At 38.5% G+C, this 20,153-nt stretch overlaps 1 protein-coding gene across 1 annotated transcript in view; it reads left to right on the forward strand.

Moving 5' to 3' along the window:
* LOC114246847 (cell adhesion molecule Dscam2) overlaps window positions 1-19,844 on the forward strand; it is a 67,056-nt gene extending 47,212 nt beyond the window's left edge. Inside the window, exons 21-32 of the mRNA XM_089739015.1 lie at window positions 1,687-1,816; window positions 2,678-2,862; window positions 3,782-3,961; window positions 5,336-5,530; window positions 6,085-6,285; window positions 7,574-7,734; window positions 9,073-9,265; window positions 11,010-11,127; window positions 11,806-11,960; window positions 12,540-12,653; window positions 16,570-16,647; window positions 17,088-19,844. Coding sequence (XP_089595141.1) covers window positions 1,687-1,816; window positions 2,678-2,862; window positions 3,782-3,961; window positions 5,336-5,530; window positions 6,085-6,285; window positions 7,574-7,734; window positions 9,073-9,265; window positions 11,010-11,127; window positions 11,806-11,960; window positions 12,540-12,653; window positions 16,570-16,647; window positions 17,088-17,116 — 1,739 coding nt within the window. The 3' untranslated portion in view covers window positions 17,117-19,844. The remainder of the gene's footprint in view (window positions 1-1,686; window positions 1,817-2,677; window positions 2,863-3,781; window positions 3,962-5,335; window positions 5,531-6,084; window positions 6,286-7,573; window positions 7,735-9,072; window positions 9,266-11,009; window positions 11,128-11,805; window positions 11,961-12,539; window positions 12,654-16,569; window positions 16,648-17,087) is intronic.
* The last annotated feature ends 309 nt before the right edge of the window (window positions 19,845-20,153 follow it).

A 20,153-nucleotide genomic window follows, 5' to 3' on the forward strand; every position in this document is an offset into this window, starting at 1 on the left:
TTAAATAAAAGAAAAGTGCAGTCCAACTAATCTAATCATATAAATTGGCTCCTAAATACCTAATGGATCCAAACTCTTATGGCAATTAACGCAAACGGTTACATAATACATTCTTTTCTTACCGCAATTGAACTATCGGAAGTCAAATTCCTTTTAAAAAGTAACGCGTTGATTTTTGGCTTTATATTAAATCACTTCCGTCTGAAGCGAGAACGTATTACAGGTAATAACTGAATTACATACGAGTGACGGCCCAATAGATTTGAATTCGAGCAAGTCATTTCCGGACTCAGTGCGAAATATCTTCCCTGGCTTTTAGTCGCCTCAATGTAAAACATTTTAAAGAAAACTGTTTCTAAATGACTCAGGTTTATGAGAATTCCATTTTCAAAATGAAAAATCATTTCGACGGATTACTGTTAAAATGGGATAAATTAGATTCATTTACGAGCCAAGAGTTGACGAAGGTCCATCGAACATGGTTAGATGGAGGCTTTGGGATGTATTTTTTGTGGCTCTTCTTAAAACGATAATAATATTTGACTTTTTTTAAATATAACTAATATTATAATAAATATAATTTTAGTTGAGAAGGTCTGTTTGTTTTTTTTTTTTTGTTCTCTTTATTAAGAGCTATTGCATATCTTTTATCGCGGGCTTTGAGCGCGGCGACCGAATCAAGAAATTCCGTAACGAAAATAAAAACTAGCTTATGAGTGTGAATGAGACAGTTAATTTTATGCTTTTGTTAATGTGCGTGTGTTTGTGTTTTGTTAGCGTGGTCTGATTTTTTGTTTTTAATATTAAATTATTATTGTCTAATTATAATTGCATAAGTTGATAAAAAATGCTATGCAATAGCTTAACCGCGGCAGTCTCCGAGTGCCACACGTGTTTTTTTTTGTTTTCTATATTGTATCTATTATAATTCAACCTATAACTGTACCTTATACCTATTGTAATTCAATTTTGATTTAAATGTGTATGTGAAATGATGGATTATTGTTATCTGATAAATAAATGAATTGAATAGTAAAATTTACTGTTAAACCAGAGACGGTTTTGCAGAAAGTATTAATTGAACGTGTTAATTATATCGATCGTTTTCGTTTAAAAACGATTTAAACGAAAACGATCGATATAATTCTACAGGGACTAATATAATCTGCAAAATAAGCCTAGTTTTGATGCAGTAATTCAATATTGTATTCCCAGGGTCGCATATAGCAGGCAAATACTTACAAATATAGACCACCTCATCCTTGTTTTACTAGAAGCCATTCTAAACGATGCCCAATCTTGATTCTGGTAGTGTTTTGAGATCGTGTCAAAGAACCGAATGGTAAAATTATGAATGAACATTTTGCAGTATCTGAGGTACTCATGACAAGTAATAAAGAAGTAACGACCGAGATTCTCTAAAAAACATTCCTAAAAATGAATCTTGAAGTGGATATATGGTACGATACGAAACTCTGCAGTAATTTGCTATGGTTGATACTGAAAAGATAGAAAAACTAATAGTACATCTAATAGAATAGAAAAACTATAGTACACCTAACCACCATACCATAACTATAAAATAGCCACATAGAGAAACTCTAGTACGCCTAACCGTAACAGCCGATACTATTTTTCTAATCCGTCTGTCTTTTGCTACCCATAAACATGAGTATATGCTTCTAGTGCCCGATGCACCAGCTGAAATTAAATTACTCTCCCAATCATCCGCCACTCTGCTCGTCAGTTGGAAGAAGCCAAAACAACCTAATGGACGGCTGCTGTACTATACAGTTTACTGTAAGGCTACTGCCAGGTAAATATTAAGACTTTCATTTCATCATTATCCTGCCCTTCTCCCAGTCACCTGGGGTCGGCGCAACATGTTTTCTCCTTCCATACTCTTCTATCATATACCATTTCTTTGCTCACTCCCTTCTTACCCATATCGTCTTTCACGCAATCCATCCTTTTCTTCTTAGGTCTACCTCTTCCTCTATATCCTTCTACATTCATAGTTAACATTCTCTTACCAACCTCATTTTCATTTCGTCTCATCACATGTCCATACATCCCAGACGCACACTTCTCAGCTTCTCTGTCACAGGTGCCACTTTCAGACTTCCTTTAACATATTCATTCCGTATTCTTTCCATTCTAATTACTCCACACATCCATCGCAACATTCGCATCTCTGCTGCATGCAATCGCCTATCATCTAAATATGTAGACCTTATAAGGGGTTTAAAAGTTCTAGGGGTAGAGGTTCCAAATGATGGTCGGACAAATAGCGGAGGAACTAAAAAAACCTGTCAGCGACGCACTCCACCAAGCTACAGAACGGGATCGATGGAGACAGCTGGTTGACGGAGTCACGATCCTCAGCAATGAGGGGCCGATTGAAGAGAGAGCGAGATAAGGGGCTTAAATCCAAACATTGTTATGAAGATTGGTCTTGGCTACTCGAAATCTTGATCTCATATTGCGAGTGAGAGATCCATAATTATTTCGCGGCCGAAATAGCTAGTCTGTTTATATAAGGTGGTGGTGTAGGCTTACATTACTACCAAACCCTCAGTAATAATTAAAGGAGAATCTATACTTCATCTGTCATTCATATCTATCATACCGATCATGTCTGGTCTTTCAAAACAAATCTTTTTTTTTTAATATAAAGTAACGATGGACCTCAACAAATTCGAGTCGACGCCCAAACAAATTCGGAAGCTTATGAGAAATCACAAACCTTGGAGTTGAAAGGCCTCGTTGAAGGTCGGCAGTACGATGTATGGGTCACGGCCAGTACTGCAGCAGGAGAGGGTCCGGAGACCAGAAGAGTTACAAGTACTCCATTACAAAGAGGTAAATGTGAACGGTAGATAACAACATATTGTCGATGTGAGCAGCTTAAATCGCCAAATTATCCATAAAACGATAGGCGTTAAGTAAATATTACCAAAAACCATTTAAAATATTAATGATTGTGACATGACAATTTAAAAATTCAAAAAATTGTAAATTAGCACACAAATACATAAAGCTCGATACTCGATAGATATGAAGCTCAAGTTCCACGAACTGTGTTAAGTAGCCCGTAAGTAGTACGAAAGCCCGTAAGTACCAACGCGGACTCGACCGCCTACTTTAAAAGCTCATATATTCACAATGGCCTTACCTACCCACTCAGGCTCCCAATATACCCAATTACCAGTAAATTTCCGATATTTGGAAATCTATGACCACACAGAATGTTTTGTTTTACACATTTCTATTTATATCTATTTTTCTGAGCTTCGATAGTGAGTGGCACTGTAAGAAGAATGTAGTTGCTTAGTTTGTCCGTTTATCTCATTGAGTTAAAACTTTGTACTGTCGATGCTGAAACTTTGGAAATGTTTCTGGCGCAATACTGTCAACAGGTAGTACGGAAGGAGTTTCAATAAATAGCCGTATTTAACTTCTGTAGCTGGCAATGTAGCGATGCATTACCGAATCTCAAAGATTAAAAATACTACAGCTTTATTTAGAAAGTGAAGTCATCGATTCTATGCTTACAGAGATAATATCTATCTGTCTCGATATTTAGAACTGAAAAAGAAAAAACCTATAATATCTACAACTTTTTTTATTGACCTTGTAGGCAGACGAGCGTACGATTAACCTGATGGTGAGTGGTTACTGTCGCCTATGGACGTCAGCAATGCCAGGGGCAGAGCTAAGTCCCTGCCTACGGTAGCTAAGCCGCTGCCTAACGTAAATTAACTCTACTTACATTCTGCAGTGGTAGCAGGAGTGGCTTCTCTAGGAGGAGAAATAACAGTGGCAGTAAGAAACTCCCTGCTTCTGGAGTGTAAAAGCGTCGGATCACCTCCGCCGCGGAAGGTTTGGTATCACAACCAGAACATCATCACTCACCATCCAAGGTTCACGAGGAATAGAGATGACAGTTTATTGATCAAAAGTAAGTTTGGTACTATTTTTTTCGGGTTCAAAGGTCAATCGGGACATCGAGACACAGTATTCCCAACTGTGGTGGCAGTTTGGGTGAAAATTAAATTGCATTAAAATACTGGTGCTAGGACCTAACATTAGCCTTCTTGGGTAGATACCATCGTACCGGCCAAGTCTACCACAAAACAGCTGTGCGATTTAATTTCACTGCATATAAACAAAGAAAAAATAAACTATCATCGTACTTATCAATATGACCGTACCTTTTAATGTGACGTCATCCAGTAACCGCTTGAAATCAGATGAGAAGTAAGTAACTTTATGCTTATAGAATAAACTTCAAAACTAGTAAATAGTAATAAAATATTCCCGCTGACATTAGACCTTTCAGTTTTTTTTCGTTTATTGCTAGATGCGTGGACGAACTCACAGCCCAGCTGGTGTTAAGTGGTTACTGGAGCCCATAGACGTTTACGACGTAAATACGCTACTTACCTTGAGGTATAAGTTCTAAGGTCTCAACTATAGTTACAACGGCTGCCCCACGCTTCAAACCGAAACGCATTAACTGCTTCACGGCAGAAATAGGCAGGGCGGTGGTACCTACCCGCGCGGACTCACAAGAGGTCCTACCACCAGTATTATTTAAAATAATATTTCCGTATTGCCTTTGAGTTATTGCTTTTGTTACTATGCTCAAGGTAATTCCCGCTCTCACGGTTTCTATTCTAATTCATTGTCACGTGTTTATCCTCAATGAATAGAATCTAATAATCGGCAAATCCGAGATGACTTAATTTATATACGTTCATGTTAATTCCGAAATTGTCACAGTTTGAAGGAGCTTTGCTGACGATGGGCGACTTAATCGAACGCTTTTTCGTATTTCAAAATTTCTCATCTAAGCTTTATAACTGAAGTCTTACAAGTACTTAGAATCAAAATCCTTGTTATGTATCAATGTATTATGCATATTTAAAGATACTTTAATGCTTAAAATCGCTCAGTGAGCTATGGAGAGGGCTATGCTTGGAGTTTCTCTGAAAGATCGAATCCGGCACTAGGTGGTCCAACAGAGTACCAAAATTATAGACAGCACAGCGAATTAGTAAGCTGAATGGGCTGGCCATATTAGCCGGACAACCGATAACCGTTGGGGTAAACGCGTTCTGACCGCGAATTGGCAAATGCAGTGCAGGACGCCCTCAGGCTTGGTGGAATGATGATCTGTGCAGAGTGGCTGGAGGAGCTGGATGAGAGAAGTCCAAGATCGTGCTCAGTGACAAGCAATTGGAGAGGCCTATGTCCAGCAGTGGACTGCTACAGGCTGATGATGATGATGATGATGACGCTTAGAGGCTAGTAACGCCAGACTTTCTTCCAGGTATAGACCAAGCTTTAAGCGGTAATTACACATGTCTAGCCAAAAACCTGTACGGCTCGGATTCGGTTGTGTATACAGTAAAAGTTCTACCCCTACCTGATCCTCCAGCTTTGCGGGCTACCCCGTACAAGGATTACATTGTACTAGAATGGGACGAGACGAAGGATCACGAGAACGAATCTAGTTATGGAGTCAGTAAGTATCATAAATCCGTGTATTTTTACACTGTTTATTTCTCAACAAGATTGAATCGGATCTGTAATACCTTTAGCTACATAGCTATATACCGATAAGTGTGTAATTTTGTTTGTCTCTCTTTTAAGACCTTAGAGTCGAAAAATAAAACTTTTTTGTTGTGTTTAATTGCATATATGGGTGGACGAGCTCGCAGCCTACCTAGTGCTAAGTGGTTACAGTAGCCCTTAGACATCTACAACGTAAATGCGCCAACCACCTGGAGATATAAGTTCTAAGGTCTCAGTATAGTTAGAACGACTGCCCCACCCTTCAAACCGAAACGCATTAGTGCTTCACGGCAGAAATAGGCAGGGTGGTGGTACCTACCCGTGCAAACTCACAATACGTCCTACTAGCAGTAAAATATATTAATATTTTATTATTATGATGGCACAAAAATACTTTGTGCCTCTGTCAGATAATATAAATGCGGGAATATAAAAAGACATCTATCGCGACCCGTGCTAAGACTGCGTTAATCGATTGCAATTACATAATAATAATTATTGAAGGCTACAATTTGACTTGGCGTGAAGTCGAAGGTCCTTGGCAAGAAGCTTGGCCGGCAGCAAGGGAAACTAGAATTAATGGCATTCACCAGCATACTTTAACTGGTTTGAAATGCGGAACTAAGTACAGTATCAGGGTCACGGCCACTGATGCAATAGGTACTTCTGCACCAGCACACATCGACGTCACCACTTTAGGGGGAGGTAAGTTCAAAGTAGACGGATCAAATAAAGGCAGCCCTAAACGGTTTGGTCAACGAAAGGTCGCGGTATGCGAGGAATGGCGACGTCTGGTGACGCGCATCACCACCCGAAATGATGCCAAGACCACTCTACTACGATTGCAACCGGCGACTGACTGGCTAAAAGTTCTGAAAGAAACTGTTAGATCAAGTGTCATTTTCTTTATTGCGTAGCTGGGTTGGTGGGCTTGTAGCCAACATAAAGTTACGTGGTCACCAGTACTCATAGACACTGCGCGACTACCTACACTCACATAGAGTTATGGGGCTTATTTCTCAATTAAGCTTAAAGATTATTATACCCTCTTTTTTATTGTCCATGTACCCAGACGAGCACACGACCCACCTGATGGTGAGTGGTTACCGTCACCCATGGACTTCAGCAATACCAGGGGCAGAGCCAAGCCACTGCCTACCGCTTAATACTTTCCACAAGCCTCGTTTGAAGAAGGACATGTCATAGCGCTCGGGAAACACCGTGGAGGGGATCTCATTCCATAGCCGGATGGTACGTAGCAAAAAAGATCTCTGGAAACGCACTGTGGATGACCGCAGTGGCTCCAGGCAGTATAGATGAACTCTACTCTGGTGGCGGGCGGTGCGATAGTAAAAGCAAGACGATGGTATCATCTCGAATGATTGTTAGTTATAACCTCTTTTAAGATTTATGTCATAGATCATATGAGGCCTATAAAATCAAAGGCAAAGGTAAACTACAAAAATCGGCCCTAAACACGTCATTACTGATCCTCCCGATCCATCGAAGTACTGCTCTTGCCAGTGTTAGCAACACTCCCGGTTTGAGAAGATGTAAAATCTGTTCGGATAGGTACGATATTATTTATTTTAAAGCAGATTTATAAAGAATGAGAATATTACTAATAATCTGAATTTTAAATGATAAAACTTCGTTTATTAGTACTTAGTACTGAGTAAAAATAAATTTTTTTAACTGAATTTGTTAGAGATTTAGCTGCATTTGTTATTACATGAAAACACTAAAGCGTGTCCAAATAACTAAACAAGATAGCGCCATTGTTAATCCATTTTACGACATTAAGGCGTTTAGCTGCCTTTGATTTTATAGGCCTCATATAGAGGTTACATATGTAATAAACAAATGAATGTTTACAATTATGATTACAACTGCAAATAAAGACTACGCGCGCTCGTACCCTGCAAAAACTATATGCCAAGAAAAGACATCACAAAGACTCGACATTTCAGATCTGTTTTTAATTCCCTATTAGCTCCTATATCTCCGTTGTCAAACGACTGGCTTTGGAGTAACGCGTCGCATATATACATTCAGCTGAGTGGTTGGGACGACGGCGGTTGTGACGTCACCAGATGGGACGTCGAATACCGACCTTTTGGCTCTAGCACGTGGCGTAGGACTGAGAATAAAGCGGTAAGAGCAATGATGGTTATAACTGTTGCAATAAATATAAGTATGTCGCGTACGTATGCGCCTTTAAATGAAAATGACGTAGCTTTGTTGCATGGAAACACTCCAGCAAAGATCTTACGATCTGTTATAATAATATGTCAAAGTAAATATCCACTGAAATAATATTAAATTTAATACCATTAGTAATAGTCGATAAAAAAATACCATTTGCTTGGAAACTGAAAATGAATTGGTGACTTTATATCTTATACCTTTAAACGAGCAATTCTTGTATATATATATATATATATATAATCTGAATCTCGGAAACAGCTCCAACGTTTTTTATAACATTTAGTATACAGGGAATTTCGGGGGCGATAAAGCGATCTAGCTACGATTTATTTTCAGAAAATGTTGTTTTATTCGTGTTTTCAATAATCAACTCTTCCCGATATCTATTGGCGAATAATAATACTATTTTTCTTAATAGAGGGCAACTAACCGCTTTAAAGACACAACAAGATGGCGTTATAAAAAATAACCAGCAAAGCTCGGTCATCCTCTAATTATGTTTACTTTGAACGTTTCTATTCTAAGGATACACCATAGTGTGGGATATTTTTGAAGGAAAAAAACAAATCCTTCGTACATAAATATTACAGAGAACTATTTTGTAGTTTAAGATGAGAACTTACAAAATTACTCACACCAACGCGAAGAAACTGATCTGTATTAGCACAGACTGTGGCCATATAGATTCACAGATTACTTCGAATCTGTTAACGAGAATTGCGTTTCCAATAAAGAGAAATATATGGCCCAAATTAGAATATTCATCTTCCATTCCGTCCTGATCGAATCGTGAGATTTAAAAAAAGATGTGTGGTGTCGTGGGACACCGGATAGGAACGAAGTTCCTTATTATAAAAATATTAATTTTAAGTTCTATTCGAGGTATAAAGAAAATAAAACTAGAGGTTTCGCAACAACCCACGGTCATTCAGTAACGTGCGAATTTGTTGTGGTACACTTCATTCACGGTTGTTTGCATAAGAGTTAGTGTATTGCGCAAACGAACGCTCTGAGATCGTGGTCAATTAATGATAAAAAAAAATGTTATTTTTGTACGTTATTACAAAGTTAAGTCGTACGCTGTGTGCATTACTAATAAAAATCTTACGTTACGGACGTTTTTTCCCGGTTAGGGTACCCCTCCGCATCGTCCCATAAGGAACTTCGTTCCAAAACCTCTCAATCATATACATTGCTTAACCACTCCAGAATCTAGCATGAAAGATGTTAGAGTGTGAGTTCCATTGCGTTTTTAAAGTATATTAAAGGATACCTTTACATCAGTCCATGGACATGAACCTCGGATGGAGTTACATGGAAGGGCACTATCAAGCTCCACCGCTGCGATCCATTCCATCTTCGTACGCGGTCGGCTCTCTCGTTCCCGCCAGTTGGTACGAGCTAAGAGTGACTGCGATCAACGATGCCGGAGCAGCTTCTGCTGTATACACGTATGCGACCAAGACCTTGGATGGCGGTAAGTCTTATTTATAGAGAAGAAGTGAAACTTCTTTAGGCGCGTTGAGAGTAGACTTTAATGACAGATTCGTTACGACTAGAGAGAAAAGATACAATTTAGGAAGAGTGTGAGTGAGAAAATAGACAGAGCGTCTCTCGAACCCCTCGACCGTGGAGAGGGAAAAGACAAAGTGAGCTAGGTCGTTTCCCTTATACACAGCATTCCCTGTTACAAGATAAATTTGATTTGAGGATGAAAAATAAAGAAAACCACAATACTAAACACCGCAAAAGAAGTTTCACTTCTTTCACGTGCACTAAGTTGCACGCGCACAAGTTTTTTTGGAATTAGCATGATGGAAATGCTCGTTACCTTTTTATCATTAAATTAATATTAGGAATTGGTGACACAATAAGATGTATTTTTTTTATTACTTTGATGGGTATACGAGCTCACAGCCCACCTGGTGTTAAGTGGTTACTGGAACCCATAGATATCTACAACGTAAATGCGCCACCCACCTTGAGATTTAAGTTCTAAGATCTCAGTATAGTTACAACGGCCGCCCTACCCTTCAGAGCGAAACGCATTACTGCTTCACGGCTGAACTATTTCAGCCGTGAAGCAGTAATGCGTTTCGCTCTGCCTCTCTCTGCCCTCTGCCTATGCAGAGCTGTGGTACCTACCCGCGCGGACTCACAAGAGGTCCTACCAACAATAAAGTTAATAACAGTATAAGACAATGACTGATTATTTTAAGAATCCTTCATTAATTCTACTTAAGTTCATATGACAACCCGAGAGCTCTCACAGTTTAATGACGCAACTTTATCAATCCCAACATTTTGAATGCCTAAAGTTTTGTTGTCGCAAGCTTTCGGCGGCAACTTTGATTATACTGTTGTTGCCGAAGTTTCGATAGCTTTTGAATTACCTGCTATGATGATTAAAGAGTGTTCGACAATGAAAGTATAATAAATTTGAAAGTTTGTAAGTATTTACCAAGCTTTTATGTGTCAGTTTTTTGATAATTAAAACAACCGATGATCTCTTGAATGAAGTCGTCGTGGCCTAAAGGATAAGACGCCCGGTGCATTCGTATCGAACGATCCGTAAGTGCCCGTGGTCGAATCCCGCAGGCGGATACCAATTTTTCAAATGAAATTTATACTAAACACGTGTTCAAGAAGTACTAGCACAGTGAATAATCGTCCAAAACACGGGACAATAAAAAGAAAAATTAGCAAAAATAACAATTTTCGTAATTAATGACGGTAGGACGTCTTGTGAGTCCGCACCGCTCTTCCTATTTCTGCCGTGAAGCAGTAAAGTCCTTCCGTTTGAAGACTGAGACCGCCTGAGAGTTTAAAACTGAGGTCTGAAGGTGATAGCGATATTTATATTGTTGATGTCAATGGGGTTCGACAACCACTTAACACCAGTTTTTTTTTATTACTTAGATGGGTAGACGAGCTCACAGCCCACCTGATGTTAAGTTGTTACTGGAGCCCATAGACATCTACAACGAAAATGCGCCACCCACCTTGAGATATAAGTTCTAAGGCCTCAGTATAGTTACAACGGCTACACCACCCTTCAAACGCATTACTGATTCACGGCAAAAATAGGCGGGGTGGTGGTACCTATCCGTGCGGACTCACAAGAGGTCCTACCACCACATGTGACGTGAGCTCATTCAATAGTCCAAGAAATGAATAAGACACATCAGAAAAGTTATCAATAATGTAAGAATCTGTTCCAGAGGAAGTGGGCCCTCCCTTGGAGTTTTTCGACCTGAACATGCTAGTCATCGTCTGCAGCTCGATACTACTCGTCGTGTGTCTGCTGGCGTTTTTCTGTATACTACTAAAGAGGCATAGGTAAGTCGTAATGCTCCAAAATACTCCTTATTTTCTAGGAGCGAGGTTTGTTTTTCCATAAATCACCGTCGCCCATAATTACCGGCTGAGACAGTCAATCGCTAATAACAAACCCCTTTCGAAGAGGAGTTTCTTTAATAACAAAGCGTTTTGTAAGTCACAAGGCTTTTGAAAAGGAAGGATAGTGATTGATAGTCATATAACAAAAGATCATTGGTTGATCATCATTTCATTGATTCCTCGAAGACTACTTATTGGAGGCAGGACCTCTTGTGAGTCCGCGAGGGTAGGTACCATCGCCCTGCCTATTTCTGCCGAGAAGCAGTAATGCGTTTCGGTTTGAAGGGGGCGGCAGCCGTTGTAACTATACTGAGACCTTAGAACTCATACCTCAAGGCGGGTGGCGCATTTACGTTGTAAATGTCTATGGGCTCCGATAACCACTTAACACCTGCTGGGCCGTGAGCTTTTCCACCCAACTATGCAATAAAAATAAATAAATAAATGAAACCATTCTCCTTCAAGGTAAAAACTGCTCAACTGGATATATTATTATGTATAGTATTAGCTTGAGCTTCTTGACCAAAGACCGTAGCTTACGGTCGATTATAATGTTTGAACATTAAGCAGCACTACCAAAGATAACTTAGCTTCTAAATAGTCTATTTTTGGACACAGGCAAAACTACGCCTCCCAGTATCGACACTCGATTGCTGAGGAAGTCAAGTCCAGAAACGAGAGTGTCGCCTCGCATTCCGAACACAAGGACAGATACGCTCAGGCTCCAAGAATCTATACCTCGCCTGTGCAAATCCGCAAGGGTAGCAAAAATGGTAAGCAATATAATATCTGTCGTTATGTAGGGGTATTGTGAACCCCCAAAGTTAGGTACTACTAAAATATCTCCAGCCGAGAGGCGAGCCCGTTTTAGGGGTGTGACAGCCGTGATACAGTGGTATCCACCCTATGAGACATTGATAGCAGTTTTGATAGCGCTATGACATGTCCTTCTTCAAACGAGGCATATGGAGAGTATTAAGCGGTAGGCAGCGGCTTGGCTCTACCCCTGGCATTGCTGAAGTCCATGGGCGACGGTAACCACTCACAATCAGGTGGACCGTGTGCCTAGAAGGGCAATAAAAAAAAAACAAATTGGTCATGAGCTCACGAGTGGGTCGGTCCGATGGTGTGAGAAAAATTTGAATAAACCGGAGAAATAGAGACAGTATGAAAACCATGTAATTTGTTAAATTAATGTCACCCAGCTTCGACTACATCAGCTACATCAAATCTTATTACTTATTAAAGCAGTACAGGGCTGCCTTAGAACTGAACCAACATGAGTTTGCTTAGTTCGATCGCATACCTGTAGTAGACGCACGCTTTATAATAACAAAGAGTACTTGATCTAGAAATGTTCGAGATAAGTCCTTACGCCGAGTTTGCCTTGGGTTTCCGGACTTTTGACCACGTTGAGAACCAGGATCTGCCAAGCAGGCTTCCCAGTAGACCAAGGTTTGATACAGGTAAGAAAATTCACACAGGTACTGGTGGTAGGACTTCTAGTGAGTCCGCACAGATAGGTACCACCACCCCGCCTATTTCTGCCGTGAAGCAGTAATGAGTTTCGGTTTGTAGGGTGGGGCAGCCGTTGTAACTATACTGAGACCTTAGAACTCACGTCTCGGGGTGGGTGGCGGCATTTGCGTTGTAGATGTCTATGGGCTCCAGTAACCACTTAACACCAGGTGGGCTGTGAGCTCGTCCACCTATCTAAGCAATAAAAAAATGGTATGTTTTTTATTTCATTTCAACTAGAACATTGTCAGGTAGCCTGAAATCTAATAGGTCGTCATAATTCCACCAGAGCACTCCCTTTCACTTAACTGAATGAGAAGCTGCCTAAATATAGGTATAATCATAAAATGTGTTAATTAATGCCCATTGTTAAAGTTTTACGACTTATCTTTTTAATTGGAAAAGCGAAGTTAGATTACTTCGGAGGAATTTTATTAATAACGAGCTTTCGAAAGAGGCTCCGCGCTTCGGAAGCTCAACAAGTCGAACTTTCGAGCGAGTACACGATATTTAGTTGGGATCTTGTTATTGTGTCTGAATGTTGGTTTAATGATTCAATTAGTTTTGCAATGAGCCTTAGAAATAAACTGCCACCACTAATATACGCAATGGTAACAAAAGCTTTATTTATTATGCAGATGACTAAATGAATTTGCAGTCCATCTGATGTTACGTGGTTACTAGGATACAAGGTCATTATAACCGAAATGCCACCGCCATCTTGAAACGTGTAGTTCCCATTGCCTGTCCGCTTTTCCTACCGAAACGCTTGATTGCTTGACGCGGCCAGAATAAGTAGCAAGGTCGTACCAACCCGAGCAGGCCTACAATTACAAATTTTCATATTACGATAAGTTGCGCGTATTTAAGGACAAAATAAAAAGAGAAAGAAAAACCGCACCTTAACTATAATCTTCAATCATTTGTTGTTTTATAACTGACTTGTTGTTACTTGTAATTATATTGACATATATTATATTCTTTTCTTTTTGATATCACATGACATTTATTAGACATTCATATCAATATTTTAACATTTTTTTACTGTATTACTTGTTAAATTTGAATTTCAAAGTATGTTTTCATTAGGTATTCCTTTTTTTTTTTATTATTGTATTCCGTCTTCGAGCCGATGAATTGCCAATGTTATTTTATTTAAAAGTTATTTTCAATGTTAAATATTTGTGACTTTTTTTTAAAATAAATAAATAAAAGTATATTACCCGGACGGGATAGGGCGCCGGCTGTGAACGGCAGGAGTTTTTAGTGAGATTCAACTCCCACATACCGATACCGGATCCGGCGATTTTCTCCTGCAGAAAAAAAAAACTCCCCTTGGGAAGGAAAATAAGAAAAGCCTCAGATCACATGTAATTGTTGGCCGAGGCGAATAATAAATAATAATAATAATAATTTAATTTCATTAAATTTATTAAAAAAAAATATTATCAAACAGTCAAAATTTGGACAGCATTCGAAAAAAGCGTGGAGTCGAACAGCGACATCTATTGACGACAAGTCAGAACTACGATTCTATTAAAAACTGATCCACTAGCTCATTTCTCTAAACCTCACGAGACTCGTGACTCGATTAATTCGGATCCCGTTAAACAAAATGAATGACCCGCTCCCCCGTTTGACCGCGTTCGTGTTGAGAGATCAAGATGTTTTGGAGAACTGGAAATGTTTCGTTAAATTGTTTGAATACGCCCAATTGACGATGAAATGTGCTTTGAGCGGCGTAGACTCCAAGCCTTTCTTCCGTATGACAACAAATGATGGAAGCCAGATTTAAAAAAAAATACGATTTGAAGGGCGGGGCAGTCGTTGTAACTATACTGAGACCTTAGAACTGATATCTCAAGGTGGGTGGCGCATTTACGTTGTAGATGTCTATGGGCTCCAGTAACCACTCAACACCAGGTGTGCTGTGAGCTCATCCACCCTTCTAAGCAATAAACAAAAAAAAAGATTTAGAAAAGGGGTAACTTTTTTGCCACTGTTGGCAGACTAGCATAGTCCACCTGATGCTAAGTACTCACCGTCGCTCATGGTCGTCAGCAATGCCAGGGGCACAGCTAAACCACCGCTGGATTGTTTGGCTTAAAAAATCAAAACGGGCTATCCTTGTAAAAAATTGTGGTCTTTCATGTAATGCTATCAACGATCAGTCATACCCGATCCTGTAGACTGAATGGTAAACAGTCAACGTCGTCTTAAACACGTCATTACGGATCCTCCCGATCCATTAACGGTGCTTTAAGATACCACAAGCACCGGTCACCGTCCTCGTCGAACCCGTCGCTTGGAACGAAGGGCTCGACGAGCGAATTAACCCACCGACACAGCCCACTGAGTTTCTCGCCGGATCTTCTCAGTGGGTCGCGTTTCCGATCCAGTGGTAGATTCTGCGAAGCACGACGCTTGCTAGGGTCAGTGTTAGCACCACTCCGGTTTGAGCCCCGTGAGCTCACCTACATGTTAGGGTGAAGCTGAAATAGCCTCTCAAGGCTATCGGCATAGGTAGGAATTAAAAAAAAAAATCTACGAGCTTGATTGGTGTCTTAATACCAAATGAGCCGTATGCTTATCTACCTATTTAAAACCCTAAGAATAAAATTTACTATCAAAACATTGTCAAACTCTATGGGTTTTTAATTTCAACCCAAAAAAGTAGTAAGCCAAACGCCAAGCAAGCACGTTAAATTATTATGAAATATTATAATCATTAATATTAATTAGAACGAAAATAATTCTTAATTAAAAGGCAACGAAGATTGATGCTTAATGATCTCGTTAAATTATTCTTAATTCGATTACCGTTATTATTTCTGATGAGTGTTGTGAATGTTTCAAAATGCGATACGATAATCATACGAACGGGAAAATGAGTTAGGAATACTTGACCAAACAAAATGTGTCTTTTAGCTTGTCTTCTATTTAAATTGGTCTGATCTATTATATTGTTTGAAGCTACTTCGTTCAGTGACATTTTCTTTTCGACGCGTTTTTACTATCTTAGTACCTAAGTTTGTATATTAACGCTTTTTTTAACGTCATTTTCATCGACTTCTAAACTGCGCACGCATCAAAAACGAATAGCAATACATTTATTTGATAACTTCGCTCTAATATCCTGATCAATATCAACAGAATAAATAATGTAAAATTGATTGTTAGCTCAGTTTGTTTATTTCAGCTTGGACCGATGGCATGTTAAAGGTCGCGGGAATACATTGGATGTGAACATCGGACTGAACTAGGATCGGACTAGGACTGGACCAGGCCCGGACTAGTACTGCACTAGACTCGGACTAGGACTAGACTAGGCCTGGACTAGGACTAGAATAGACCCGATCTAAGACTAGACTAGGCTCGGACTAAGCCTAGACTAGGCCTGGACTAGGACTAAACTTATATGGTCAGACAGTGGTAAGGTCGACTGATGTTGGACATAAAATACAAGAAAGATATACAACAAAGATACAATTAGGATTCAAGCCAAACTAAGCAAGACGGACGACCGCAATTATATGCTCTCTTCAATAGAGTTTTCCCCCGCCTGTCTCAAAGTGGATGTTGGCGTTTACGTAGTAAAATCTTCGGGCGAGAACTCAATATTCACCTAATCATAAAGTGAAAATCTATTGTGTTTATCTATACTAATATTATAAAGAGGAAAGATTTGTTTGTTTGTATTGAATAGGCTCCGAAACTACTGAACCTATTTGAAAAATTCTTTCACTGTTTGAAAGCTACACTATTCCCGAGTGATAAGGATCCTTACTAAAACTCCAATAATGTAACGTGTAATGTAAATGTAAATAATGTAGTTCTTTGTATAAATAAATCGTTTGTTTCCAGAAACGAGCTTTCAAAATCGCTCGGAATCCGACGACAGCGACAGCACTTCGAAAGCTACCGTCACCGCGATACCGAGACGTGAGTAGCTGATGCACCAACCAGACGCACCTAGAGAACGTCCAACATTCCATTTGCCAAACAAGTTTGTTAAGGGTCCAGTTACTGGTGGTAGAATGCCTTGTAAGTCCGCACTTGTAGGTATCACCACCCTGCCTATTTCTGCCTGAGATAGCTTCTGAGCTCACAGCCCACCTGGTGTTAATCGGTTACTGTAGCCCATAGATAACGTCAATGCTGCCACCCACCTTGAGATATAAGTTTGGTCTCAAGTATAGTTACAACGGCTGCCCCACCCTTCAAACCGAAACGCATTACTGCTTCACGGCAGAAATAGGCAGGGTGATGGTACCTACTCGCGCGGACTCACAAGAGGTCCTACCACTAGTAAATTGTCAGACATTCCTTGTAGTCAAATGAATGTATTTTTATTTTACGTCCTGTTTTTTTTCTTTCTTTAGGACATTGTCGCACTCCACATCATAGGTAACAACGAGAAATGACCTCACGACGCTAAATCGCCGAATAACCTATTTTATCTCAATCTTGACCGGATCCATTTGGCGCTGCAATCAATGTCCCGATTTTAACAAAATTCCCTATGAAAATATTTCGAAACTTGGGAATGGTTATTAGTTAATTTTCATCCTACTGCTGGGGACGGATCATATTTTCGTAGTAAATTTTTTTTTTAATAAAATAGGACTGTAGCGATTTATACAATAATGATATTCGATAAATTTTATTTTGTATGTAAGTGAAATTAAGTAATTCAGTACTTAAATTTCATTCGGGATAAGTAGAAATTATAATTTTATGTAAAAGCATATCAATGATGATTAACTTAGTATTATATTAAATAATTTTACGAAAGAACCAGATAAGATTGAATATTGCGTAAATGGACGTGGTTATGCAGAAATGATTAATTTTTTTAAGAGAAAGCTAAATATGCGGCTCCCACAAGTAGGTAGGTATCAGTGCAAAGAGCAGCGCACTTAAGGCGTGGTTACATTAAATATAAATAAGAAAAAGCATCACTATATATAAAAATGAATTGCTGTTCGTTAGTCTCGCTAAAACTCGAAAACGACGGTCTTGAATTATTTGTGGAAGTCCAGAGAAGGTTTAAAAGGTAGATAAATATGAAAATGCTCGGAATTAAATAAAAATGACAATTTTGTTTTTCCTTTGGTGTGTCCCCCGTCGCACGGATTCCTTTTGTTTGTTTTAGGTTTACTTTATACAAAAGTTTAGGTCTTTTATTTATCGTTTGAGGCACTACGAAGTCTGCCGGGTCAGCTAGTCTTCTAATAAAAATAAAACCCACATTACTAATTCCGTTATTCCTGATTCGACTATCCTAGCTGTTTCTGATGATAGTCATCCACGTACTCTCCGATAAAATAAAATAAAAACAGTTAAATTTTAGCCTCTAAATTTTAAAAGCTACTAATGGAGATAATACGCACTCCTTTCGTGCGAGAAAAGGTGCTCAGGACCGGGCGAGTAATGTGATGTAATCATATTCACGAGCGCTCATATTTGATCATAGACATTACATTTTACTGCCTCTCCGCCTTCATACGTGGGCTAATAAAAATTAAATTAAAAAAACACTTTGACGTCATTCTTGCATAATTCCGTCCATGGTATTAATTGTTCGGTGTCCAAATTTCGAAATATGTTTAATAACTCAAAAACACCATATCTTTATCTTATTTCCATATTATATTTATTATAAGACTGATATTTTCTATTATATAAGTATTTTAAAAGTACTCATTTCGTATTTTATTATACTAAATACATATAAAACAATGATACAAATATCTCTACCGATCGTTTAAGACTAGGGAATTTACCAATATTTTGTTCATTTATTAAACTTTTATAATTTATTACCGAAATAAGTCTATGATCGAAATAACTGACTGCAAACTTACTAAATACTTTATTTATTTTGATTATCTGCTTCCTAAATTTATATGGATGTAATAAGTGTAATTAGTGTGCGCATTTAAAATAAATAAATAAAACAAAATGGCGGATAGTCCGAAATTCTATTATAATTAATCAGAGACGTAACCCCATTTATTTGTCTGTTTAAGATCATTCAAGGGTATTTCGTCATAATCTACGAACAATAAAATTGACTAAAACAGTTATTTATGATCAAAATAAGCCAATTTTTTTTTCAATTATAATGTTAATTTTAAATGCCCAGCGAAGCGGACGGGTACAGCTAGTATATTATAAAGCTGAAGAGTTTGTTTGTTTGTTTGAACGCGCTAATCTCATGAACTACTGGTCCGATTTGAAAAATTATTTCAGTGTTTGATAGCCCATTTATTGAGGGAGTATTAACCTCACGGTAAGACCAATACAAGTGGAGTACCGATAAAGAATGTTTCTTCAAGAATGTAAATGAAGTGGGGGGTAAAATTTAGCGTTATCTCAAAGTAAATATTCCACACGGACGAAGTCGCAGGCAAAAGCTAGTAGTCTATAAAACTATTGATTTCCTTGGACATTTTACCTTTTATTTGCGAACACAAATTCATGCAGTTTGAAACTATTTAATGCAAGAGTTGAAACGGTAAAAGTAGTTTAAATTATTATATCTCCATGACTCTCAAAAGTCGAAGAATAAACTATTAAAACTTCGGTAATAATAATAACAGTATCATAACAAAAAGTGCGATGGCAAAATTGTTGGATTAAACCAAAGATGCACAAGATTATATTCGTTAAATACAATGTGGACACAAATTAGAAAGAAGTAAAAGTACTGTCTATAATTACCGGCCATGAGCTGTTTAATTATGCCAAATTAAAGACTTTTAGTGATAATATTTAATTTATGCCAGTACCAAATAAGTGTTTGCTCAACTTACCATTGGATTACTGCCAAATTTAATTAGTCCGATTGTTGTGTGACTTAATTATTAATCGATATTAGGGCGTCTTTGATTGCAATTGAATCGAATTGTATTTAGTCTAATTTGATCACATTGATTGAGTATGCACGGTATAGGGATGCATAATTAGCAGAAAAATTGTGAACATGCGAATGGAAAGAAAAACAATTATTCTGAATTCGTTTCGTTTTTCGAGATTCATTAATTGAACATCACCATTGAAATTATCGTTTTTTTTTTTAAATCTAGTCATAGTATTTATATTAATTAAATAGGAATTTGAAGATAAATAATTTAATTAATTAAATAGTTTACTGTGAAAAATAAAGGTTTGGGATATTAAAGTATGTTTTATTTTTAACGTTAGTTTTTTTATGTTTTTCTACCTATGCTGATAGCCTTGAGAGGCTATTTCAGCTTCTCTTTGACGTGTATATGAGCTCACGGGGCTCAAACCGGAGTGTTGCTAACACTGGCCCTAACAAGAGCAGTGCTTCGCAGAATCTATCACCGGATCGAAAACGCGACCCACTTAGAAGATACGGCGAGAAATTCAGTGGGCTGTGTCTTTGCGTTACCTTACACATAGAGCCCTTCGTCGCAAGC

The sequence above is a fragment of the Bombyx mandarina genome, chromosome 28 (genome assembly GCF_030267445.1).
Source record: "Bombyx mandarina strain Sakado chromosome 28, ASM3026744v2".
Lineage (NCBI taxonomy): Eukaryota > Metazoa > Arthropoda > Insecta > Lepidoptera > Bombycidae > Bombyx > Bombyx mandarina.